The sequence below is a fragment of the Cenococcum geophilum genome (assembly GCF_001692895.1).
Source record: "Cenococcum geophilum 1.58 unplaced genomic scaffold K441scaffold_8, whole genome shotgun sequence".
NCBI classification, from domain to species: domain Eukaryota; kingdom Fungi; phylum Ascomycota; class Dothideomycetes; order Gloniales; family Gloniaceae; genus Cenococcum; species Cenococcum geophilum.
This window is the reverse complement of record NW_027137566.1, coordinates 140,434-166,424: the sequence shown is the minus strand read 5'-3', so window position 1 is coordinate 166,424 and position 25,991 is coordinate 140,434. Positions and strand designations below refer to the sequence as shown.

The following is a 25,991-nucleotide window of genomic DNA, read 5'->3' as shown; positions in this document are numbered from 1 at the left end:
TTTTTATATCTCTCTCCACTATTTCCCTTTCCTCTTCTCACCTCCAATCCTCCCCTCCTTTTTTCCACCTTTGAGCACTTCCAAATGTCCCGCTTTTTCTGCCAGGTTCTTTTCTGTCATGGCTGTGAGACCGGAAGAGTGCTTCTTCATGATCTTTTGCTGTTGGATGAGTTTGGCTTTTTTGGGCTTTATGACGCGGGCACCGCGTTTGGGGCCGAGCGCTGACGGCCTATGAGAGGAAGAGTTAGTGACATGCCCGGTCGGGTGAAGCATTTTGAGTGAACAGTAGGAATAGGTACGAAGAGCGTTTCACTAACTTTTTGGAGTTTGTAGGTTTGTGCGCTTTTTTTACCGCACCTTGTGCCATTGCCGTAGTATTGGCTCAGGCTCCAGAGCAAGAGAGAAAGGGGGAGACGTTATACAGCAAATGCCGTGCCAAGAATAGCTAGTCTTGAAGTTTTACCGGGTAAGCGGTGCCTCGATTCGCACAAACGGCCGAAAAAGTTCGCGATGCTTGGCAAAGTCTGTGGAGCTAGAATGTGGGGAACTATATTTTAGCCGTGAAACGGTCCCTCTCTCGCTCCTGTCTCTTCCACCAACCCGTATTCAAACGACTACCGAGTAAACGAGCCCCAATACTACGCACTACGAGCGACTTTGCATTGCACCAGAACAGCTTGCATTTCCTCCGCCCGCTCAAGAGAGGTATAAATCCCGGCTGAATATCAACCGAAATGGTGTTTGACCATCTATCGTGATTGGATTTCTTCGGAGGCGATGGTCCCTTGCACGGTAGTCCCAGGATCTAGATCGTGGTCTATTTCAGTTTATCCATCAAATATACCCGGGATCACCGCCAGCATGTGCACGCAAGATGAGGTTTGTCCGCTCGACGTTCCTGGCTCAATGGCCTTCACTGTGGAGAGACGACCAGGGCGCCGGAGGAGGGCCAAACGGGAATTGCCCTGGAATATATGTCTGAGGTAATGATTTATACTGTGTTCCTAATTCCTTTTTATCTGAGCTTCGGTTTTCTGTGTTACTGGCGCTCGCGATACTTCTCTCCTAAAATGAAGAAGCTTTCAGATTCGATTTTTTTTGTCCTCATTTTCCTCCTGACTTTTCTGCATCCTGCACGTGCGTTAGGTCACAATGCAGCCATCAGCTTCAATGATGCACCAGGCCGTTTAGAACTAGCAACTTGTTATACGTCTGTCCAGCTCATTCTCGACGCAGCCGACTGGCCCGGTGTCCTGCGTGTTGCCGATGATCTCGCAGTAGATTTTGGTCGAGTAACATGTGCCAATGGCTCTGTGTCGGTTACCAATGGTGCACATATTTCACCGTTAAATGCCTCGATGATCTTCAATATCACTCGCAAGCCGAATTTGGATGTCCCCGGAGCCAAAGCAAAGCCAAAAGGAGGTATAACCATTGCTGGAACATTAGGGAAATCCGCAATCATAAATGGATTGGTAAAGCAAGGCAGAATAGATGTGGGAGGCATCAAGGGACAATGGGAAGCTTTCAAAAGTCAAATTGTTAGGAGCCCAATGCATACAGTCGATCAAGCTTTGGTGATTGCAGGTATAACTTTCCTGAAGCAAACGCACTTCAAGTTTCTGGGATATAAAGTATTTAAGAAAAGACACTTATTAATTATTCTCTAGGAAGTGACAAGCGCGGCACGATCTATGGCTTATACGACATCTCCGAACAAATTGGGGTCTCGCCATGGTACTACTGGGCCGACGTGCCTCCGAAAAGTCATGATATCGCTTGTGCCTTTCGAACCGCCAAGGCACAAGCATCAACCTTTGTTAAATACCGTGGTATTTTCCTCAATGATGAAGCGCCAGCTCTGACCGGTTTCATCAATGCGAAATACCCCGCAGGAAAATACGGTCCAGGCTTCAACGCTAATTTCTCCTCTACCGTTTTCGAGTTCTTGAGGTCAAGAGCAAACTATCTGTGGCCTGCGCAATGGAACAGTATGTTTAACGTCGACGACGCCCGTAGTCAACCCCTAGCAGACGAATATGATATTGTGATGGGTACGAATCACATAGAACCTATGATGCGTGCAACAAAGGAATGGAACACTTTTGGCCACGGTCCCTGGCAATGGAACCTCAATAATGCATCCATTTGTTCATTATTTGTGGAAGGCGCGCAGCGCGCCAAACCCTATGAAGGCGTCATGACAATGAGAATGCGTGGATCCGGTGATACCGCTATGAGCGCTGGAATCGGGACCGATATGCTAGAGAATATCGTGCAGATGCAAAGGCAGATTTTGATAGACGTATATGGGAATGCAACTGTGCCGCAGATGTGGTGTTTATATGAGGAGGTTCAAAGCTATTACGAGGCGGCATGAGGGTCTTAGATGATATTACTTTGTTGTGGACGGAAGACAACCGGAGGAATATTAGAAGGCTACCCGCACCAAGCGAGACTAATAGATTAGGTGGTGCTGGAGTGTATTATGTGAGTATTGTCAAATTAGAATCACGAAGTATGCCTAGATTGACTAAGCCGGTTATTAGCATTTCGATTACGTTGGAGATACTCGCGATTATAAATGGGTAGGCAAGAGTCCCCCAAATTCCTGAGAACCGATATTGACTATGTAGATCAATACCATTCAACTGCAGAAGACATGGGAGCAGATGTCCCAGTGTCGAACGGACTCGTGTGTTGATTAATCTATGAAAGGGAGTGAATAGGATCTAGGATTTCAATCCTAAGGGGATTGAAATTCAAAGCGATAAAAGCCAACCAAGGCAAGATATTTTCTTCCTCATATATGTTTCCGTACAATTCAACACGATAAGTAGAGGAGAGATGCAAGGACCCTGATAAATGTCATCGGAGGATTGAGCCAATATACTCTCTCGTAATATGGGCTCTGATTGTTATTCCGCCAACATGCGATATCGGTTTGAATGAAAACGCACAAATGTGTTGCCTCCTGTTCGGGGTTCGTTCTGTTGATAAACATCGACTTCCAGCTTCCCCTTTTCCTTTCCCCACTCGCGCCAAGCCAACATGGTCCTGCGTCCAATGTCAGCGTTCACGATACACACTTCTCTTCTCTTCGACCCTAAGAAAGATTTCGCAACAGACACTTCAATTACCGTAGACAAAACTACAGGTCTTATCACAGAAGTATACCGCCGCCAAAGCATCCTTCCAAGCCATGTCTCCCCTCCAGACATTGATCTCGGGGCAAAGTCGTGCTTCCTGGCTTCGTAGACACCCACACGCACATTTTTCTGCATGCATACTTAGAAACGCCTTCATTAAATCAAATGCTCGATGAGAGTCTCGTTGAACGTGTCATTCGCGCCGTCAATCATTGCCGCACCGCCCTTCTGGCGGGGTATACAACATACGCGACCTTGGCACTGAAGGACTGCAAGACGCCGATACCAATGTGTGAGATGCCATCAATCGCGGTCTGACGCCGGCCCGCGTCTCTTTGTAGCAACAGAAACCATCGTCCCTTTAGGCGGCTACGCTATCAGGCATGGGAATCATCTCGGTGGGACCACCGTCCCCTGCTTTTCTGATGTCGCTGACGGCGTTGGTGACGTTAGAGCTGCTGTGAGGGGACGACTGTGTGTCGGTGTCGATGTTGTGAAATTTTACGCCGATTATCGTAAACGTGAATTGCGGTTCCGCCACAGAAATGGCCTGTGCCCCGCCAATTCAGTTCCCTGCCGAAGACCGCAAGTGCTTCTCTTCACACAAAGTGAGATAGATGCGATGGTTGCGGAGGCTAGGAGTGCGAATTCCCCCATCGCAGCTCACGCAAGCGGTGCTGCCGCCGTCATTATGGCTGCCAAGGCCGGCGTGACGACGATTGAGCATGGGTCGGGCGATGAAGCGCTGCAAGCTATGAAGGATTCGGGAGTCATCTTTGTGTCGACTTTGGCGGTTTTGGAGATTTTCTTGGGATCCCGGGATCAAGTTGGCTTGCGGAGGTGATACCGGAGCTTTTGCTCACGGTGATAATGCGAGGGAGATTGAGTTGATGGTTGCGGCTGGGGTGCCATTGATGGAGGTGCTTACAGAGAGTACGCTACATGGGTGGAAGGCATGTGGAGGGGATAGGTGTGGGCGGAAGTTTGGATGGTTCGAGGAAGGGGCAGCTGATATTATTACTTTGGACGGAGATTCGAGGGAAGATATATGTACTTTGAGGAAAGTCAGTTTCGCTATGAAGGATGCTAGGATTTGGGAGAAAGACGGAGTTGCTGTTGACATGGTTTAGAGCTCGCTGCATCATCAAACAGTTGTTATGAGCGATCGGTACGCAGGTGTGATGTTTCGAGTCGTTGTCTAAGTAGACACATCATGGTGATACTGGAATTTTTTGGCAGCAAGAATTTTAGGAGGATGAGAGAGCAGGAGTGCTGCGGCTTGATTTCTATTAGTCTTGCTACTATTGATTGTTAATAGCTAGAATGAGTTGTCTCTTGCTTTGACGGACGGACTGCAATGAGGGAAACTATGAACTCTTCAACCCCCCTAAAATCCCTAAATATTACATTATATTCATCACCACATTTTCGATTATACAAAGCTACTGTGAGTCACATATGAAATATGTAAATACGTTAATTTAGTGCCGGTCGCACAGCCAGGAGCTGCGCCACCCAGCGGTGCAACATCTCACCCCTGCTACTGTACAGCACGTCAGGCTCGGCATCTCAACCCAGCTGCGGTATACCAACCTCATTGTTAGCCGGTAATTTACAAATAGCGGGTTTGATAGTACGGACGGATATTTTCCTAGTGTCAGAAGTGCTACTCACAACATGTAGCGCACTAATTTTACCTCCCCACTAGATGGGCTGAACTTCCATCCTATCACATCCTCGAAATCGTGATTCATTGACCACTCACAAGCATCATTTGATGATAGTCCATCTATTGCGTAAAGCTACTCTATCTTCCGGACTCTATATACATGGCAGACTCACCAATGCGGCTGTGCCAAACCTGCGTTCCGTTTTAAGTCATGAGGACAAAGCTTCCTCCAGCTGAGCCCTGTACCTTAAAGTGATCTCGGCTCCCGGCAACTTCATTATAAAATACCACAAACCTTTCGTTTCTCAACCCTCTCCCTTTCGCTTCTCCTTATAAATTAACCTACTGTATTCCTTCGTACTTTCCATCCGTTTCATTGATGATGGCTTCATCAGTTACGATGTTTCGGACGTAGCCAAGCCTGCCGCAGCAAATGTTAATCCTGAAACTACTCTGAGTTCATCAATGGCTCCCTCGTTGGGTGGTGACTAAAGTAGGGGCAACATCGCCTATGGAAGAGGAGAAAGCTTTACGATTTAAAATCGTGAACCCGAGGCTCTCTGAGCTTGCTTTGAGGTATCCCAACCGCTTTCAATGCTGTCGATGCATTTAATATGCCTATTTTCTGGTTGGCGGCAGGGTGTATCTCACAGTTATTATGAAAACGCCTTTCCAACTCCATAAACACCACGTATTACAATACTAAGAACACTTACGTTTCAATCTACATCAACATCCCTTAGCACAGTCAAATGACGTTCCCGCTGACTGCGTTGACCTCCAGAAAACACCAATCCCGACTCCTTGGCCTTCCCCGCGAGCTGCGCGACATGATCTATAACTATGCCCTCGCCTCACCTATAACTCACTGGGAAGCTCGATATCTTTACTATTACAAACGTCGCGACCGTACTAGCACTCCTGAGAGACCTCTATTTACGATGGATGTCCGTGACAGGTATAGTAACCCTGGGATTCAAACCTCTCCTCGCCCTATCTCCAACCTCTATGCTGCTCCTGCGCGCGTCACCACACAGCCCCGAACATCCTCCGTACAAATCACCAAATCCGTGCCGAAGCCATGAAGATTTTCTATGCACAAAATGCATTGTGTTTCAATGACGGATTCGACCAGCGAGATTTCCTCACAGATCTGAACCCTCAGTGCAGGAACACGATTCGGCATACTTCCCTTATGGACATCGGTTTCGGTGGATCCAGCTCATCATATGAGAAACCATGGGACGAGCTTGCAAGAGCAGGTTTAGGATGCTTTGACTTCTTGCTCTTCTCTTCGCCGGTTGGAAATCAGGCCGGAGTACGTCGAACCCCGCATCAGGGAACTTTTACACCTACGGGAGAATGGAGTGGAGGATATATCGATGGCGCAGTGCGTCAACCTTCACGAAGTTCGGCGACCTAGCACGCGTCAGGATATCTTCGATGATGTCTAGTTTGGGGTGTCCCAGCCAGTGGAGTTTCCTTCCCGCATTTAGTCAGCGCCGTTGGAGTATGTGCGGGCACTACCCGCCAACAGATTTGGGCTTTTCGAGGTCTTGCCAACCGATTTCAACATACCGTCATACCCTAGTGTCGTCAGGCTACGAGGTTGAAGCTAGAGGCAATTTACTATAAGACGCCGAGTAATCTTAACGCGAGCCTGGACCCTCTCGAGGCCTCAATCGATATAGAGGGGAGAACCGAAACCTGGAAAGTGAGAGTGCGGGGTTTGCCTAGTATGAAAGGGGAACGTGCCAAACTTGTTAAGAGAGTGTGGTTGGAAGATGGGCAGAGACGAGCCAATGGATTGCCTACAAGGCGTGAAGAGGGGTTAAATAGGGCAAGAGAGGAGGCCCTCGAGGCCAAAAGAAGTGTGATGGGGGCCAGGGAGAGTCAAGCAAACGAAATCAGGATGAAAGAGAAGGAAGATAAGAATGCAGACAAGGGACAGCTAAGTAAGATCGAGGCGAAGAAGAAAGCCAAGAACCAGAGGACGAAGCTGAACGGGAAGATTCGTAAGTCTGAGCAGGACAGGTTGAGGGAATGGAAGAGGGTCAGCGGTACATGATAATGTATTGCAGTATCTGCAGAGTCACATTATGCTCTTCCATAGGCAAGAAATGCCTCTTAACTAATGTCTTGATCGGTTCTAGCATTGCAGAGATGAAGTAGAGCTGATGTTAAAAGTACATGACTATATGAGTTGATATTTTACACCTCTCTTTCACATAGCACCATAGGTGAGGGAGAACAGGCCGTCCCGTCCGCTCCGGCGTACTTAAGCCCTTAACCGGCGGATTAGTAGTTAGGTGGGTGACCACTAGCGAATACCTGCTGTGCTATGTTTTTGACATTCCAAGCTACTTTTTAAAAAAAAAATTTGGTCAATGATAATTATATACCCCCGCCTAAACAGGCTTAGATCTTTCTTGTTTAGGTTAAAATATTATATATATAGGTCAACAATAATCGTACACCCCCCAAATGATACGCATACACCCCCTAACCAATATGCATACACCCCCGTCTAAACAGGCTTAGATACTACCTGTTCAGGTTAGAATATCACGTGAATTTGACTTATTTGCATCTGCATTATAAAAATTAAAGTGTTAAAATATAACTTTTGTAACTGCAACACTATAATTAAGTCTTAATTTAAACTATAATATAACTAGTAGACTTTAAGTTAAATTTAGAATGCACTAAAGGACCCCTTAGTAAAATCCTCCTAAAAGGCTAAAGCCCTAAGACCCCTAAAAGCCTATTAGATACTACCGCTAATATAGTAGTATCTTAACTTCTACTACTATCCTTACCACTATTTTTATAACCTATAATACTACCTAGCTGCTTTTAAGTTAATTAATTGGATTATATAGTAGCCTATAAGGCACCGCGTAAGCTAATTTAGGTGCTACTACCTCTGCTTAACGCCTACAAACTGCCTTTACGGGCACACCCGCGTCCTTGCCTATACCCGCGCCTAGTATATCTAGTATTTTATTTAAATGCTAATAGCTTATAATAAGTTGAGGTATTAACGCGAGTTACGGAAAAACTGGAGCTCTTGCTGCACCCGGCCCAAAAAGACCAAAAACAACCAAAAGAACCCTGAAAAACACCCAGAGAATCCCCCTGAGATGCATGCATCGCAGGGGAGGCACACGTCGAACGACGGTGGTTCGCACTCGCGCGCGNCNACNAGAACCACGCCTAGCAATGGCCCTCTATAACAAGAACGGGCGAATACTACACTATAAAACGGAAAGACCTCTATTAAGAAGGCATCTGATAAAATATAAAGCCTATTAGACGCGTCTAGTATCCGCAGTTACAGGGAAGCGACCGTTAGCTATAATAAACTAATATAGCTAGTAGAATAGCTCCGCCAATCTAGCGTACCTTAGGCGCCCCTTTAGTAAACCCTTAACCAAATCCTCTAACGGCTAAGCAAAATTAAAAATAAATAAAATCCCTCCCTACTAGCGAACCGTACCTAGGCCGCTATAACTACGCCTTTATAGTATAGGGAGCCTACCCCCCTAAAGATAATATCCGGATATATAATTATAATATAACTAAATATAGAGAAAGCAGAGGGGCTTAGGGGATAATTAGAAACAGAAGTCCTTATAGAAATTTATAAAGAGGTCTATAACGCCGTTATAGTCCAACACCTTAGGAGTGAAAATATTAGAGTTACCCTAAGGGACTAATAGGTAAAGGAATAAGCTATAAGGGTAGGGGATAGGCTAGGAGAACGTATTGGTATAAAAGTGCTTTATAAAGATTACCTAGTTGAAGTCCTAGCAGTTCCCCTAAGCCTTAGGGTAAAAAAGGGACGCTAGGCGGACAATACGGTAACTATATATAAGATAGTAAAATAAACGGAACGCCTTATACTAGGACTTAAGATTACCTAAATCTAATAGCTTTAATAGGAAAATGCAAACTAAGCATATAATAAGAATAATAAAAGAATATAAGGGTTACTAGAGACTTGCTAGGGAGACGCTAGTTAAACATATAGCTCCCTTATTATTAGCACATATACACTAAGAATATAAAAACTCCTTATCTAAAAAGGTATTATTATAAATGGCCTTATATATAACGCAAGGCTCTATAACTATAAACTCCGCCTAGAATAATGCTACCACTATATATAATAGGGACACACCTAATCTATATGCGTAGTATAGGTGTGCTACGGCCACTATATAGGCCCCCACAATATAAGAAACTGCTTAAATTAAGACTAAATAAAATGCGTAAACTGCTACTAAAGCATATATAAGGCGTAGGAGAGAGGAGACTGTATTAAATACAGGAGACGGAAGGTAAGGGCTTAATAGCTGCGGGAATAACTACACGCTAGGTTATATAAATGGAAATAATAGGTAATAAGCTAGGGGGGCGTAGGTGCCTTTCTAGTATTTTCTATCTTTAATACTAGGGGGCTAGGCTAGCCATCCTAAGCCTTAACGGGCTAGAAGCGTTGCTGCGTAATATTACTAGACTATATAGGAATATAAGGGTCACAGGGGACATAAGGGAGAGGACGCCCTATAGAAAGACTATTATAGATAGCTATAGTAAGCTTAAGACTAGGATAATTAAGAATTAGACTTAACGCGGCAAATATAACATTTATAGCCGACTCTTAAAGGGCATATAGCCAACTAGTAAGAATAGGGGAGAAACTGGAGATAATAATAGATTTAGATATAGAAGCGCTACTAGGAATATAAGACACGGGAATAGAAAGCTCTATATAAAATAAGTAGTAACTAAGATATAGATATAAGAGACAAAAGCTCTAAATATCCTAGAGAAAGTGGAAATAGAGAAAGTAAGGAATAAAGGAGAGGCAAAGGACCCCCGCTGGGGGTCCGCTACCTATCTATTATATAGTATAACTACGGCAATATAAACCACCGTCTTGCAAGGCCCTTACTAGACAGCTTAGACCTAGAGAAATACTACATCCTTACTATATAAGAGCCGTATTATAATGCCTATATATAATTAATATACTACCCCTAAGGATTCCAGCTCCTATATAAACTAAAAGCAGCTATACGCGTGTGCTTTATAATTAGTAAGGCTATTAGCCTATTCTTATAGTTATAATAGGCAGTTAACCTAAATATTGTAGTTATAATAATTTAGATATATAGGGGACCGGTTTAGATTATTAATATATATAACCCTAGGGTTAAAGGGGTCCTATAAATAGAGAATATTATATTAGTAATAAGCTTACTAGAAACCGAAGATATAGAGTCTATTCTATTAGGAGATATAAACCTCTACTACCTATAGTGGGGGGGTATCCATATTGCTGCCGAACGACAGGTAAAGTGCCTACTAAAAGCTATAGATACCTAGGGCCTTAAGCTAGCTACCCCCCTAGAAGCAATTATATAGCAATAAGGCACCGCTAAAAGTATAATTAACCTTATATTTATAGACGAAGGCCTATACTAGAGACTTAAAAGGTATAACCCTAAAGAAGAATAGGCACTCGCTTTAGACTATATCCCTATTTAAATACAGCTAGATCTAGATATTAAGGCATAATTAAATAGTAAAAGATATGTAATAAGAAAGCTTAAGACAGACAGCTTCCTTAATATAGTTAAACAATAACTTTAAGACCTAGAAGAAATCTACCCGATACCAAATAAGCAAGGCTTAGTAGCTACCCCTAAGGAAATTAACTAAAGACTAGAAAGGATCTAGGCAGTAATTAAAAATAGGTTAGAAGAGTACTACCTAGTCTTAAAAGCGGGCCCCTATATACGACACGCATGGTCCGCATAATACGCGGTTCTTATTACTAGCTAATAACAAGCAAGAAGAAAATATATAAGTAGCCACAATCCTAAAGACAAAAGATATTATAAAGATATAAGAAACCAGCTAAAGAATACCCTAAAAAAAGAAGTAAGGAATAGCTAAAAACGGTTTATAAATAAGCATACTACTAACCTAAGCCTCCCCTATAACAAAGGTCTTTGGAGGATAGCAAAATAGGTAAAGAGAAAGGCAGAATATCTAGTAGAAGACCTACACCTTCCGCCCCTACAAAGACTAGGTAAATTACTAGCTATAAGCAATAATAATAAAAAGGCGAAAATCCTTATAGAAAGATTTTTCCCCTAACTAGCTTTAGTAGACCTTAGCAATATCACGGGCGAAACACTGGCGACTTGCCTAAGGGTTAACAGTAATATAACAACCGAAGAAATGGCCAGAACTATTAGCCGCCTTTTAAATAATATAGCACTAGGACTAGATAGGATTCTAAATAAAGCCCTAAAGACCTACGGACCACTAATAGCACCTTAGCTTATAGATATAGCTAGAGTATATTTTATAATAGGCTACTACCTAAGACTCGGAAGAGCTATAATAATATTTATCCTATATAAAGAAGGTAAAGCAGACTACTTATTTCTAGGGAGCTACCGCCCTATTACCTTAGAGAATACCCTTAGCAAGATCTTAAAAAGGGTAATAGCGGACTATATAGTAGATACGGCAGAGGAACACGCCCTACTACTATAAAGCTAAATAGGGGCAAGAAAGAACCGCTTAATACTATTAGCACTTACGCTACTCGCTACTACTATTAAATTAGTATAGGCGATATAAAGGGACTTTATAGTATTAATGCTTAGCCTAGATATTAGTGGCGTTTACAATAACATACCCCATAAGCGTTTTCTATATATCCTTAGAGTAAAAGGCTTCCCAAAATAGATTATATAATTTGTTTAAGGGTTTATAGGCTAAAAAGAAACATTACTAGTCTTTAGCGGATACTAAAACCCCCCTATTACAGTTGCAACAGGAATACTATAAGGATTACCCCTCTTACCTATACTTTTCCTTTTCTTTATAAGCAACCTACTTAACTTCTTTAAGGAAGGGGCGACCTAAGAGATAGGCTTTATTAACAACATAAACCTAATTATATATAGGCTAATAGCCGCAAAGAATTGCAGAACGTTAGAGAAAGCTTATAACACCTATATAGATTAGGCAAGACGATATAAAGTCCAATTCTTACTAAAGAAGTACCAGCTAATCTATTTTATAAGAAAACGCAACTAATCTATAGATCTCTAGCACATAATTCGCATCTAAGGCTTTAGGGGTTAGCTAGTTTAGGGCCTAAGAGTATTAGGAGTATAGGTAGATAGTAAGCTTTAGTAGAGCGTATATACGGCCTAAGCGGCCTATAAGGGCTAAGTATAGTATATTATATTATCTAGGATCGTTAATTCTATATAGGGCCTATGCTTTTAGAGGTCACGCCTACTATATATAGCAGTTGTCCGGCTAACTATGATATATAGGTCCAGTATTTGGGCCATTAGAGAATCTAAGAAAGGCCCCCCTAAATTACTCCTTAAACCACTCCAAAAGGTCTAAATAGCCTACCTCTAGAGTATAATAGGCGGATATAAGCGAACGGCTACAGCACTGCTTAAGAAGGAAGCTAATATTCCCCCCCTATAACTATATATTAAAGCCGCTATAATATAAAGGGCGTAAAAGGAACATAACTCTAATATTATAAAGTATATTAAGACACGCCTAAATAAACTATAAAGGGACCCTAGGGCGCCTTATAGGAGAATAAACTAACAACCCCAAAGCAGGGAAGATATATTAGAGAAATAGGTAAAGAAAGTAGAAGAAGAATAGTGCTGCTTTAGGGCCCAGGCCTATATAGAGGAGGAAGGGAGATATATAAGAGGCTAGTAAGGATAATAGTAAGAGAGAGAAAAGAGCTAAAGTAAAGTATAAAAGAACGCCGGGAAACTAACTACCGTAATATAATACTGGCTAGACTAACGCTAGAGAGGCGTATAGGAGTTAAAGGTATAGAGGTTAACTAAGGCAAAAAGAACCTAAGCCGTAGCATAGTTAACGCTATAGGGGGTAAACACTCTAGGGCTCCGAGAAGGCCTAACAAAGGCAGAAAATATAATAGTAATACTCTTAAGAACAGGAGTAATAGGACTAAAAGACTGGCTCTACTAGGTAGGTATCCTAGTAGGTAGCTTAAGATGCAAATATAGCTGGCTAAGATAGACACTAAAGCACGTAATATTACTATGCCCCTTATGTACTAACTAAGAAGTAATACTCTTAGTAGCTAGCACAGAAAACTATAAGACACTACTCTTAATATAAAAAGGCCTTAAGGCGGTTACCTAGTGGCTTATTAGCCAAAATATACTAAACTAGTTCCGGGTTATAAAGGAAATAGCAATAAAAGGCAGGGGGGCGAGCAATAGGTGCCCCCTAATGACTCTATAGCAGTAAAGTAAAGTTTGCGATACTAGCGCGTCCGTAGGCTTGTTACGGCAGCAGTAGTTCCTAAGAAGGTCAAAAAGTAAGGTAGTAGGAGCACTACAGGTGACTCGCAGGCGCCTCGCAGGCGCCTTATAGGCGAGTCCTAAAAGGCGGGGAGATGGATTACGGGGTTTTCTTAAATAGAGTTTTCTCCCTATATGTATATAAGGAGTAGTCCGCGTAGGCCCAATAGGGATCCGAATCGGACGTTAAGCAATGAATTATTATTATATTAACGCGAGTTGTATTTATAGAGCTAGTTAGGCGGCCACGGCGGCGCTTAATAATTATAGGCTCTTAAATATAAAGTAGAGGATTAATAGGTAGGCTAGGAGGAGGATCCGATTAAGGGCGATTAAACCACTAGTATTTATTAATTTTGGTAAGCTAAATCTTAAATACGGAGGTGGCGCTTCTATATAGCTGCTGGTAGAGTATATAGTAGTATAGGAGGCCGTATACTGCAGTTTAGGCGCCGCTATAGATTAGCTAATAATTAGGAGACTTTATAAGCTTTAGTTAGGCCTTAAGGTAGTAGAGGCATTAAGGTGTTACTTTATATAGGATATTATTAAACTCTAGCTCGCGAACGTTATATAGTAGGCGGTCTTAGTACTTTGCTAGGGTTATTATATAGTTATTTATCTCGTTCTTAATAAGGTTTTTATTAGGTAAAACCTAAATAGATAGTTATATAGCCGTAAGGTACGGGCGACCCTAGGGTAACCTAGGGGTGACTCGCCTATAAGGCACGTGCTCTATATATACCTAAGGAAAACCCTTCCTACCTTGCATACAGACTTCTCCTTTTCCCTTAAGGATTCGTCTCTATCTATATAATATACCCATTGTTCTATTATTAGACTCCCTATCTATATTCTTACCTTATATTTAAATCCTTACTAATCCCCTTAGGAGGATAGCCAGTTTAATTTTTCTATAATGCCTTTAAAAAGAAAACTAACGCCTATACCTAATAATAATACGCTAGCGATATAACTATAGAACGCCTTAGGATCTAGTATAGACAAAACCGCTAGAAGTACACTAGTAGCATCTAAGCCATTTTCTAAATCTTAAAATGATTAGATATCTATAAATACTAAAGACTAGTTTAACTTATATACCTAGGCTTAACAGGAGCTTAGTAAGGTTACTAGCGTTTTACCTAATACCGCTAATATAAAGGAGCTAGATAAGCTGGCTAAGAAAATAGCTAACTTATAGAGCATTATTAATTTAATAAAGCCCTCCTGTTACCTCTTTAGTAAAGAGTATAAGTTATATAGCAAACGTATACGCCAAATAAATCTTAACGCCCTAGTTAAGAAGTTACTACCTAATATTAGCGGTACTATTTAACAGTATTTTAACCGGTAGATCGTCGCAGTTAAGAACTAATTTAAGGTTAATGACGCTGACTACAATTATAAGCGACGCACGCGCTAGGCTATTAAAGGTCTTATAAAAAAGAAGATAATTGCCTAACTAGTTTATTACCGGTTAGGTATTAAGGATAAGGGTTCTTTACTATAGGACGAATTTAAGACTATAGTTTAAGACTAGATTAGGAACCCTATAGTAAGACGCTTTAATAACGCTATAATATACTATACGGCTATTATAAAGGAGAACTAGAGGTTTAATGTCTTTCTAGCCTATATATATAGCTTAGAGGACCTCTTCTTATATACCCCTTTTATTAATCCTAAATAATAGGTAGACTTTTAGTTCTTATATCTCCTAGCCTACCTATAAGTAGAGCTCTTCCGCTAGAACTTTACCTAATAGGTAAGAACCGCTAAAGACCTCTTTAACGAAACCCGCTATATAGAGTAATTGCTTAATACTACGAAGATCGCAGAAGATCGCGTAAGTAGTAGCGGCAAATTATCGCGTATAAAGCGCGGTCGTAGTATAGGCTTTATAGACTTAGGCTTAGGGAATAGAATCTAAAAAGGGCGACGCTTTTCTAAGTAAACTCCTAGGGAGATTACCTAAAAGCTAGATAGCTTAGGGGACCCCTTAGACGCTAGTGCTATATAGGTGAGTTAAAGGACCGTAGGTAGCTACTATAAGGAATACTAGAAGCAGGCTAAAGAGAAGTTAGCTGAGGCTTCGGAAAACCTAAAGCCCTAGTAGTATATCTCTCTTAACTATAACTAGGGCCTAATATAGAGGGAGAGAAGAAACGTATTGTGGTATATATCGTAATAAATACGCCCTAGGGCGAAGTCCGCCTATATACTTTATACAATAATAGGTACTAAATTAACCTTATTAATTAAGATATCGTCTATAGATTTAACCTGCCTATATACTACGCGCTATATTTATATAAACCTATTATATGTTTTCTTAATAGCAACTAGATAATAATCTAGGATGCTTATAATCTAATAGTTACCGCTAGCGACTCCTAGGGTACTTCTCGCACTATTAGCCCGCAGACCTTTTAGGGTGGCTTATTTAATAGTTATAATATAGTTCTTAGATAGGATTGGCTCGCGGAAGTAGATCTATTAATTAGCTTTTATTCTAGACAGTTTATCTAGGGTACTTTAGACCTTAGACGCCTCTAAATAGTTACCCTTAACGCTCTCCTAATAGATATTAAGGCTAGTAAAATAGTCTATTTACTATAGCTAGAAGACTCCTTTTTTTATGCCGGTTGTAAATACAATAGAGGACCTATTATTACTGGCAGCGAGTACCTATATAGACCCTCTAGATGTAGAGACACCGGTTATAAATATAGTAGAAAACCTGCTGTTATTAGCAGTAAGTACCTATAGAGACCCTCTAGTGCTAGCGTAGATTACCTATATATAAGGGGGAGGTAATTAAAACCCTAAAACTATTAGGTATACTATAGCAGAGCTATATACACTCTCTATACAAGTATACCTATAAAACGTATATTAGCCGCACCCTTCTCTCTACTAGCTCCCAGAAGTACACTATTATATAATAGTTACTTTAACCTCTATAGCCCCTGGCCTACTAGAGGTATATAAGGAGGAAATTAATATTTTCTCTAATAAGCTAGCAAGTATACTACCGTAGAACTCTAAGTACGACTATATAATTAACTTAGAAAAAGGTAAGACGCTACCGTAAATGCCCCTTTATAACCTTTTATAAAAAGAGTTATAGATCTTATAAGAGTACCTAAATAGTGCTCTTAAAAAGGGCTAGATTAGGCCTAGTAAGTTACCTACTAAAGCGCCTATCCTCTTTATGCTAAAAGTAGACGGTATAATGCGGCTATATATTAACTATAGACGCCTAAACAAGATTATAATTAAAAATTGGTACCCCCTACCGCTAGTTAGTAAGCTCTTTAATAGGCTTAGCTATATAAAGATATTTATAAAGCTAGATCTTTATAATGCGTACTATAGAATTTATATTAAAAAGGGAGATAAATAGAAGACCGTATTTAAGATATGCTACCGTTACTTTAAGTACCTAGTAATGCCCTTTAGTTTTACTAACGCCCCTATAACTTTTTAAAGCTATATTTATAAAGCTCTAGAAATCCTAATAGATACTATTTATCTATATAGTTTACCTAGAATAGTGCTGCTTTAGGGCCCAGGCCTATATAGAGGAGGAAGGGAGACGCGTAAGAGGCTAGCAAGGACAATAGTAAGAGAGAGAAAGGAGCTAAAGTAGAGCACGAAAGAACGCTAGGAAACCATCTACCGCAATATAATACTGGCTGGACTAATGCTGGAGAGGCGTATAGGAGTCGAAGGTACAGAGGCTAACTAAGGCAAGAGGAACCCAAGCCGTAGTATAGTTAACGCTATAGGGGGTAGACACCCTAGGGCTCTAAGAAGGCCTAATAAAGGCAGAAAATACAATGGCAACACTTTTAAGAATAGGAATAATAGGACTAAAAGACTAGCTCTACTGGGTGGGTGTCCTAGTAAGTAGCCTAAGATGCGAATATAGCTGGCCAAGACAGATACCAAAACACGTAATACGGTTATGCCCCCTACGCACTAACTAAGAAGTAATGCTCTTAGTAGCTAGCATAGAAAACTATAAGATACTACTTTTAATATAAAAAGGCCTTAAGGCGGTTACCTAGTGGCTTATTAGCTAAAATATACTAAACCAGTTCCGGGTTGTAAAGGAAATAATAATAGAGGGCGGGGGGGCGAGTAACGGGCGCCCCCTAATGACTCTATAGTAGTAGAGTAAAGTATACAATACTAGCGCGTCCGTAGGCTTGTTATAGCAGTAGTGGTTCCTAAGAAGGTTAAAAAGTAAGGTAGTAGGAGCACTACAGGTGACTCGTAGGCGCCTCGCAGGCGCCTTATAGGCGAGTCCTAAAAGGCGGGGAGATGGATTACGGGGTTTTCTCAAGTTAAGTCTTTCTTAAGTTGAGTTTTCTCCCCATATGTAAATAAGGAGTAGTCCGCGTAGGCCCAATAGGGATCCAAATCGGACGTTAAGCAATGAATTATTATATATAGTTTACCTAGATAATATTCTTATCTACTTAAATAACGAGGATAAGTACGTTAAGCACGTTAAGTAGGTACTACGATAGCTCCGCGCTTGGGGCCTATACGCTAAACTATTAAAATATATCTTTTATACTAAGAACGTTAAGTTCCTAGGCTTTATTATTACCCCTAGGGGTATTATAATAGACCCTAACTATATAAAAGCTATTAAGGAATGGCCTAAGCCTAAGTCCTATAGAGATATTTAGGTCTTCCTTAGCTTTACTAACTTCTATAGGCGATTTATTTAGAATTACTTAGATACCGTATACCCCCTATACGTATATCTTATATAGGTATATCGCGACCCAATATTAGATAGGGAGAAGAAGAAGAAGCGTAAGTTAAAAGGGCCTATTAAATGGTATTAACCCTAGTCCTGGCCTAATGACGCGTAGTAGGCGTTCTGTAAGCTACGCGCTGCGTTTATATAGGCTCCTCTACTTCGCTACTTTAACCCTAATCTACCCCTAATAGTAATTACTAACGCTTCTAACTATACCTATAGCGGTATACTTCTATAGCCTTTAGGGTAGGGAGATTAACTTTACTAGCACCTGATTGCTTATTATAGTTAGAAGCTTACTAGCCTAAAAGTATAATACAATATATATAATAAAAAACTACTCGCTATAGTATAATGCTTTAAGATATAGCGCTATTACCTTAAATACGCCGCGCATATAACGCGTATACTCTATAATTATAATAATCTTAGGTACTTTATAACCACTAAGAGCTTATCTACTTACTAGGCCTAGTACGCTAAAAAACTAGCTAAGTTTAATTTTAAGATTAAATATAAGCTAGGTAAGATAAATCCTACTAATATACTATTCTAGCGCCCAGATTATACTAAAGGCTTTAAAAATAGCAGTAAGAGGATAATCCTTAATACTATACTGCCTATATTGTAGTAAAAGTTATAGGTTATAGGCCTTGTGGGCGGCCTTAGTGCTACTATACTAAACTAGTAAATAACATACGTATAGTATATAAGTAACCCTTATAAACTTAGCGCTAGCGGACTAAAGCGTCCTACTATTTTCTTTAAGACCACCTTAACTAGCCTAATAGCGCTTAACCCTAAGGAAGACCCCTTAGCATAGGCTATAGTTCTCTATAATAACCTAGCAAGTTACCTATATATTATACATTACTTCACTAGCACTAATTTTACGTAAAGTCTTGTGCTATAGTAAGAGGTAATAGTAGCTACCTTAGCCGAAACGGTGTTTATAGAACACCCCCCTAAGTCACTAGTTAATTTTATTTATAAAGTATAAAAAAGGGATGCCTTTATACACTCTATATGTAATTAGTTAACCTAAAAACGAGTTCCCGCTAGTAATAAGGACTACACCCTTAATAATTAAGGACTTCTAAGGTAAAATAATAAGGTCTAGGTGCCGAATTATATACTACTATAATAGGAGATCCTTAAGCGAAATTATAACGATCCTATGGGCGGCCACTATGGTTTTAACTATACCTTTAAGGTAATCGCGTAAAAGTACGCTTAGAACGGCCTTACTTAGGACCTCTACAAATACCTGGATAATTATAATACCTACTAACGCTCTAAATCGCGCCGCTATAAACCCTATAGTAAGCTATAGCCTCTCTAGGCCACCACTTAAGCCTAGTAGTATTATTTACTTAACTTTATTACGGATTTCCTAAAGTCTAAGACTCCTAATAGCGTAAAGTATAACTCTATCTTTATCCTTATAGACCGTTTTATAAAGCTAGTACGCTACTATCTAGTGCGTAAGATAATTAATGCTACACAACTCGTAGAACTCTTATTTAGAGTCTTTATATAAATAGGGCCTCTAGATAATATCATCTCTAATAGGGGTAGTGTATTTATAAGCGAGTACTAAAGCACTATATACTACTATCTCCGCGTTTAATATAAACTTAGTATTATATTCTACCCGTAGATAGATAGTTAGATAGAGTATTAGAACTAGGAGCTTAAGGTATACCTACGTATATTTACAAACTAGGAACAGTCTAATTAGGCCTCCCTACTTAAAGAAGTAGCTTTTACCTACAACTCTAAGGTCCATGCTATAATAAAGCGTTCCCCTATTAAGCTCGCCTATAGTAAGCTACTAAACGTCCTAGACAGAGTCCTAGATAGCGTTTAAGACGCTTAGTAAGGTAGGGAGGGGTCTAAGTTAATAAATGTCTAACTCGTAGAGACGCATTTATAACGCCTACGCCTTATATATAAGGTAGTAATAGCGTCAATAATATACGCCTAAAAGCTTTAGGTAAAATACTATAATTATTACTACCTAGCTAAACACTTTGCCGTTAGTAAATAAGTCCTACTCTCCTCTAAGAATATCCGTACGAAACGTCCCTATAAAAAGCTTAACTATAAGTTTATAGGACCGTTTTAAATCCTAGAGTGTATAGGGCAGTAAGTATATAAGCTAGAGCTTCTACCTACTATAGTATAGCTCTACCTAGTCTTCTATGTCTCCCTACTAGAGCCTTATAGGTTACGCCCTAGGTTTTAACCCCTAGCAGTAAAAGAGCTTAAGAAAGGCAGCTGGGAAGTAGAAGCAATTATTGCCTACTAGGATCGTGCTAAACAACTATAGTACCTTATTAAATGGCTAGGATGGCTAAATAAGTATAATAAATAGAAATATAAGACAGAACTTAAGAATTATTAATAACTGTTAGATAAGTACCGTAAGCGGGATACCCTAGCCTTATAGCTAAAGCGTAGGCGAAAAGTAAGCGCTGCTGTTAAAATATAACCTATATTAAAGCGGAACAGAGGATATCTAAAGGGATTAAAGAATAAGTAACGATTGCTATAACTCGTAGGTAAGGCTACGGTATATACCAGCAATAAAGCTTAATTTAAAAAGCACCCTTCCTAAACCTAATCCGTTACTCTATACTAGCTAAGCAGATTATTTATATACTAGAGAATAGGCCTATTTATAACTAGGGTCTATAACCTACTAGTAACCCACTAGTGGTAACCTATACTAATAACTTATACTATTCTATATATATACTATATAGATAATATATAAGGCTAAAATATAGGTTAGCGGTGGGTTTAATGGGTATATAGCCTTACTATCCTAATCTAGCTATATATAAATAACCTATAACCTACCCGTAAAGTATATACGGCGCTACGCTAGTATAGCGTAAGGCTAAAGTAAGGTCAGCGGTAGATTTAATAGGTATATAGCCTTACCGTTTACGAATCTAGCTATATATAAATAACCTATAACTGTAACGGAACCTTATAATAAGAACTACAATAGGTCCTATTATTGGGCTAGGTGTATAGGAAATGCAAGTACAAATGTCGACAACGTAATAACAACTAGTAGAGTGGTTGCCCAATAGATTAACTCTAATTGTATTCTAAGAATCACTATAAGGAAGGAACTATCTAGGTAGGGACTAAGGGTCCTTAAATACACAACTATACTCCTATAAAATCCTTCTTATACGTAATATACGTGTATTTTATCTACTCTATTACGGATTATATAGATCCTATAGATTATATAGATTACGCCACGTAACCTTGGTTACTATTTCTCGTTATATAGTTCTATCGGTTCCATTCTAGACCGTACCTAAATTAACTAACTAGCTTCTTCTGTCTCTTCTCTAAGTAGTTATAATATTGTACTTAAAGCGTCCGTAACACCATCTCCCTTCTCTTTATCTTTATCCTTAAAGATCCTTAATATCTCTAAGTTGTTTACTAGAGGTGTAATATCCGTCTAATTAATTTAGTTAATACCGTTACTTATTATACCTAAAGCAATTTCTTCTTCTTTAACTGCTCGTCGTATTCGCACTATAGCTACGATATTATCTCTTAGTGAGATTATACCGTCTCCGTATTCTCGCTGTTTGAAAAAGGGGTTAGTCTATATTACGTTAGTAAACCCATCTTCGCGATAACTATCCTTTTACTTAGAGTATACTAAAGCGAATATTTATTCGTCCTATAACGTTCGCTTTATCTCTAATACTAAATATATGCAACCTATTACTCTTAATAGTCGTCTAGTTCCCTAATTAATTTATCTTAGGGTTTTATATTTAATCTACTGCTACGCGGCTAGATAATAAACTATCTATTACTCTAGCGGAGTTGCGCCGTTTTTATAATACTAAATAAGAGGCTGCTAAAGCTCAGTAACGGGCCCTTAAGTCTTATCTTACGGCGTCCGCTCAGTTACTTCGTCTTAAAAAAGTGCGTAAGAAGGTTTATTTTAAGGAGTAGAAACTTATAGAATAAGGTTTATAGGAACTATGTAATAAAAGAATAGATTCTCTTCTAATAGAGAAGGAAATAAATCTAAGTAATTTAGTAACTGCTCTTCTTAGGTCCCCCTTAGGTAACTTATTCTTTAGCGATCCTTCTTTATTAATACTGCCTAACCTAATCTCTTCTAATACTCCTATACCTTTTCTATAGCATTCTTTAAATTTTCTAGTAGCTCCTAGGTAGTCTTAGTATAGCCTATCTACTTAACCTTATACTATATTTTATCATTAATGTCCTTATAATTAATGATCTTTAAAACTTACTATTTGTCTTCTTCCTGTCCTCTATACGTGTCTACTTTATAAACTAGTAGCTTAACATTTCTATATACTAGCTCTAGCATTACAATATACTATATAGAGTAGATCTTAATTTTAGCTGGTAGGTTTAACTTAAATATAACCGGTAAAATTCTCTATATAATTTTAAAAGGTCTTAGTTTAACGTAGTCCAACTTCTTACTTAGTCGTTAACTCTTAAAATTTTTATATAGTAGCTATACTTTATCTCCCTCCTTAAGATCTAGTCCCTTAGATCTCCTAGCATTATAGTACCTTTTTATTCTCTTTTATACTGTTTTTATTAATTCTATAAGGTCTATATAAAGATTTATTAATATCTTTATTCTTTCCTTAGCTATACTACTCGTCTTTTTTACTTACTATAGTAATAATAATATTCTTAGCTTATATCCGTAATTTACCTTAAATAGTAATATACCTATTCCTTTTTAAGGAGTTATATTATACGCAAACTATATAACTAGTAATAGCGATACCTAGTTATTTTATACATAATTAATATAATGCCTTAGATACTGTTCTAGCGTCTAATTTAATCTTTCTATTTAACCGTCTATCTGTGGGTAATATACGGTAGAAGTTGCTACTTAAACTCCTTGCTCTATTAAGAATACTTCTTAGAATATTACTATAAATCTTAGATCTCTATCTGATATAATTTTACTTAGTGCTCTATATTTTACAAATACTTCCTTAACATAGATTTTAGCGACATCTTCCGCTAATATTTCTTCTGTATATACTATAAAGTATTCCCACTTTATAAGCTTATCTACTATTACTAAAATTACGTTATAATCTTATCCGGTAATAGGATCTCTTAACTTTAGTAACTTAATAATAAAGTCCTATAATATAACCTCCTATGGTCTCTCTGGTATTTTAATAGGTTATAGCCCTCTATATAGCTTATACCTCGTTAGTTTATTTCTTTAGTAATTTAGATACTCTTTTATAACCTTCCTAGCTATCCTTTAGATTCTATTAATAATATACTCCTCTTAAAGTCTTAACACTAAGCCTGTGGCTCTATTATGTCCTTAAGTTAATCCCTTATAGAACTCTTCTATAAATTACTCTGCTATACTTCTTAGGATATACTTCGCTTCTTAATTTTTGTATATATCTACTTATAGATCTTCTAGCTATACTTCTAGAATCTTTTATGCCTAAAAGCTTTCTAATATTTTATAAACTCTATCTAGTTCTTTTTAAATTGCTATAATTTTCGGATAATTATACCTAATTAATCCATCTATGTCTTTTTGCAGTAAAGCCCCTAATGGCTTTTTATTGTTCTATAGTTTAGCTTTATAGCTTAAAGCGTCTGCCTACGTATTGTCTATACCCTTAATATACTAAATCTTAAAATAGTATTCTATAAGCATCTCTGCCTATCTAACCTATCTTTAGTTAAGTTCCTTTATTGTTAGGAATCCTGTTAAGTTTTTATAATCTGTCTTAACTATAAATAGTTTTTCTGTGCCTTATAAGAATGCTCTCTATTTCTTTAATGCTATAACTATACCTAATAACTCCTTATTATANATGTTATAGTTTAACTCTAGTAGTGTTATCTTCCGACTATAGTATGCTACTAGGTGCCATCTATCTTAATATTTCTATATAAAGTATACCCCTAGTATATAGTCTAATATATCCGTCTCTATAACCGTCTCTAGTTCTAGTTAATAGATCTTAAAAACTAGCTCCTAGGTAAATAACTCTTTAACTTTTCTAAAGAGCTTTTACTGTTCCTCTCCCTATACCTATAGTTCGTCTCTCTTTATTAATTATATAAATAGTTTAATATCTTTTAACCATTACGCTATAAACCTTCTATAGTAATTATAAAACCCTAGGAACGATCTTAATTGCGTAACGTTCTCTAGTTTCTGCTAATTCACTATAGCCTTAATCTTCTTTAAGTCTATATTAAATTGGCCTAGTTTAATAATAAATCCTATAAAATCGGTCTTTCTGGTAAAGAACTTGCATTTCTTAATTATTATTAGCATCTATTCTTCCTATAGTCTCTTTAAGACCCATTTAATATATTCCCCGTGTTCTTCCTTAGTTATTAAGTAGATAATAATGTCATTAAGGTATACTATAATAAATTTATCTAAGTGTTCTTCTAATATATTATTAATACGCTTCTAAAACGTTGCTAGTACGTTTATAAGCCTAAATTGCATTACTAATAGCTTATATAGTCCTTCCTTTAACCTAAAGGCTGNNTTNTATTTGTTNCCTTCCTTAATTCTNATCTAATAGTACGCCTATCTTAGATCTATCTTTATAAAGATTTGCGTATTACCTATCCTATCTTAGATTTCGCTAATTAAGGGTAAAGGATACTTATCCTTTCTAGTAATGCTATTTAACTGTTTATAGTTAATATACAGCCTTAGTTTGCTATTTTTCTTTAATACAAATAGTACTGGATATCCTACTAATAACTATAATGGTCTAATATACCCTTTTCATAAGTTTTCTTAGATAAACTCTTTTAATACTCTACCTTTTTCTTTAGTAAGCTTATAGATTAAAAAGAACTTTAGACTTGTTCCTAGTTCTAACTTTATTTTATAGTCCTATGCTATATATTCTAATAGCTTTTTACTTTTTAGTAACCATAGTTTCTTACCATACTTATGGTATCTCTTTAGTATATAGCTTAGCCCTTTCTCTATTTCTTCATAGGTCGCTCCTACTTGGTACTATACTAACTTAGCTTATTATTACATCTTACGGCGTTAAGTATCCCTAATATTGACTTAACCTATAACCTAATCAATCCTTAGATTATATTCCTATAACTAAGGCATTCCTAGTACTACCTTATTATTTCCTAATAGTAATATATTGAAAGACATCTTAATTTATCTCCCTTTAATAATTAACTAAATAGGTCCTATTTTAAGATTAATAATCCCTCCTTTATAGGCTATTAGATCTCCTAAAATTATAACTAATAGGTTAAGTTACTCCTTTTATCTATAAGGTAATCCCATTCTCTTAACTATTACTAGTAAGATATAGTTTCTTATTGCTCTACTATCTATTAGCGCTTTAAACTACTAATCTTGCTATTTAACTTATAAATTTAGGGGTTGTCCTTAAATTCCTTTAAGGGTCTAAGGCTCTACCACTAGCTCCCTCTAATTCTATAGGCCTCTACTTTTCCTAACTATTAGCTGCTTAATCCTTATATACTTAGCTTATTCTTTAGCCAATATTTAGTTCGCTTTTTGTCTTTAATATACTATAGATATATATTCTCTAGGCATTCCTACTACTATTATCCGTCTAAGCATTCTTTTATAAGAAATCTTTTTAGTTAAAGTATTAAGTTACCTAACTCCTAAACTTCTGCTAGATGCCAGCTATGTATATACTTAGCATTTCTATATTATTGCTTATCTGTTATCTAATATATCCTTATAGGGTATTTCTGATTCTTTTCCTTTGGATTCTTATATATTTCGTATATATTATCTACGCATGCAATCTATAATAGCGTATAGTATGCTAGGTGCTTTAGGTTAACTCTTAGCTTATCTTTATCCTTAAGTTTAAACCTTTATTATGCTAATCTAAATATTATAGCTTTATTTGTAGGTACTAAGATACGCCTTTTAT

The 25,991-nt window shown here is 38.2% G+C and overlaps 6 protein-coding genes across 6 annotated transcripts; 4 read left to right on the top strand and 2 right to left on the bottom strand.

The window, feature by feature from the left end:
* Positions 1-18: 18 nt before the first annotated feature.
* Positions 19-367, bottom strand: K441DRAFT_545381 (uncharacterized protein; the record flags this gene model as incomplete). Its single annotated transcript, XM_067642810.1, has 2 exons — positions 19-229; positions 318-367. 2 exons carry the CDS (start codon positions 365-367, stop codon positions 19-21), a joined length of 261 nt encoding a protein of 86 aa, XP_067507389.1.
* Positions 368-1,070: 703 nt separating this feature from the next.
* On the top strand, positions 1,071-2,380 carry K441DRAFT_674577 (glycoside hydrolase family 115 protein; the record flags this gene model as incomplete). The annotated part of the gene is made up of 2 exons (XM_067650768.1): positions 1,071-1,587; positions 1,671-2,380. The coding sequence occupies 2 exons, from the start codon at positions 1,071-1,073 to the stop codon at positions 2,378-2,380; spliced, it is 1,227 nt and encodes a 408-aa protein (XP_067507388.1).
* A 686-nt stretch (positions 2,381-3,066) lies between these two features.
* K441DRAFT_684975 (uncharacterized protein) lies at positions 3,067-4,279 on the top strand (the record flags this gene model as incomplete). Its single annotated transcript, XM_067651832.1, has 4 exons — positions 3,067-3,157; positions 3,238-3,385; positions 3,447-3,942; positions 3,977-4,279. The coding sequence occupies 4 exons, from the start codon at positions 3,067-3,069 to the stop codon at positions 4,277-4,279; spliced, it is 1,038 nt and encodes a 345-aa protein (XP_067507387.1).
* A 1,620-nt stretch (positions 4,280-5,899) lies between these two features.
* K441DRAFT_674576 (uncharacterized protein) lies at positions 5,900-6,931 on the top strand (the record flags this gene model as incomplete). The annotated part of the gene is made up of 3 exons (XM_067650767.1): positions 5,900-6,208; positions 6,410-6,833; positions 6,900-6,931. 3 exons carry the CDS (start codon positions 5,900-5,902, stop codon positions 6,929-6,931), a joined length of 765 nt encoding a protein of 254 aa, XP_067507386.1.
* A 10,749-nt stretch (positions 6,932-17,680) lies between these two features.
* On the top strand, positions 17,681-17,863 carry K441DRAFT_477508 (uncharacterized protein; the record flags this gene model as incomplete). The annotated part of the gene is made up of 2 exons (XM_067641887.1): positions 17,681-17,737; positions 17,759-17,863. Coding segments are annotated over 2 exons (162 nt in total), but the record flags the coding sequence as incomplete, so codon positions are not given.
* Positions 17,864-24,187: 6,324 nt separating this feature from the next.
* Positions 24,188-24,349, bottom strand: K441DRAFT_473521 (uncharacterized protein; the record flags this gene model as incomplete). Its single annotated transcript, XM_067641869.1, is given in 2 exon segments — positions 24,188-24,241; positions 24,254-24,349. Coding segments are annotated over 2 exon segments (150 nt in total), but the record flags the coding sequence as incomplete, so codon positions are not given.
* Between the last annotated feature and the right edge of the window lie 1,642 nt (positions 24,350-25,991).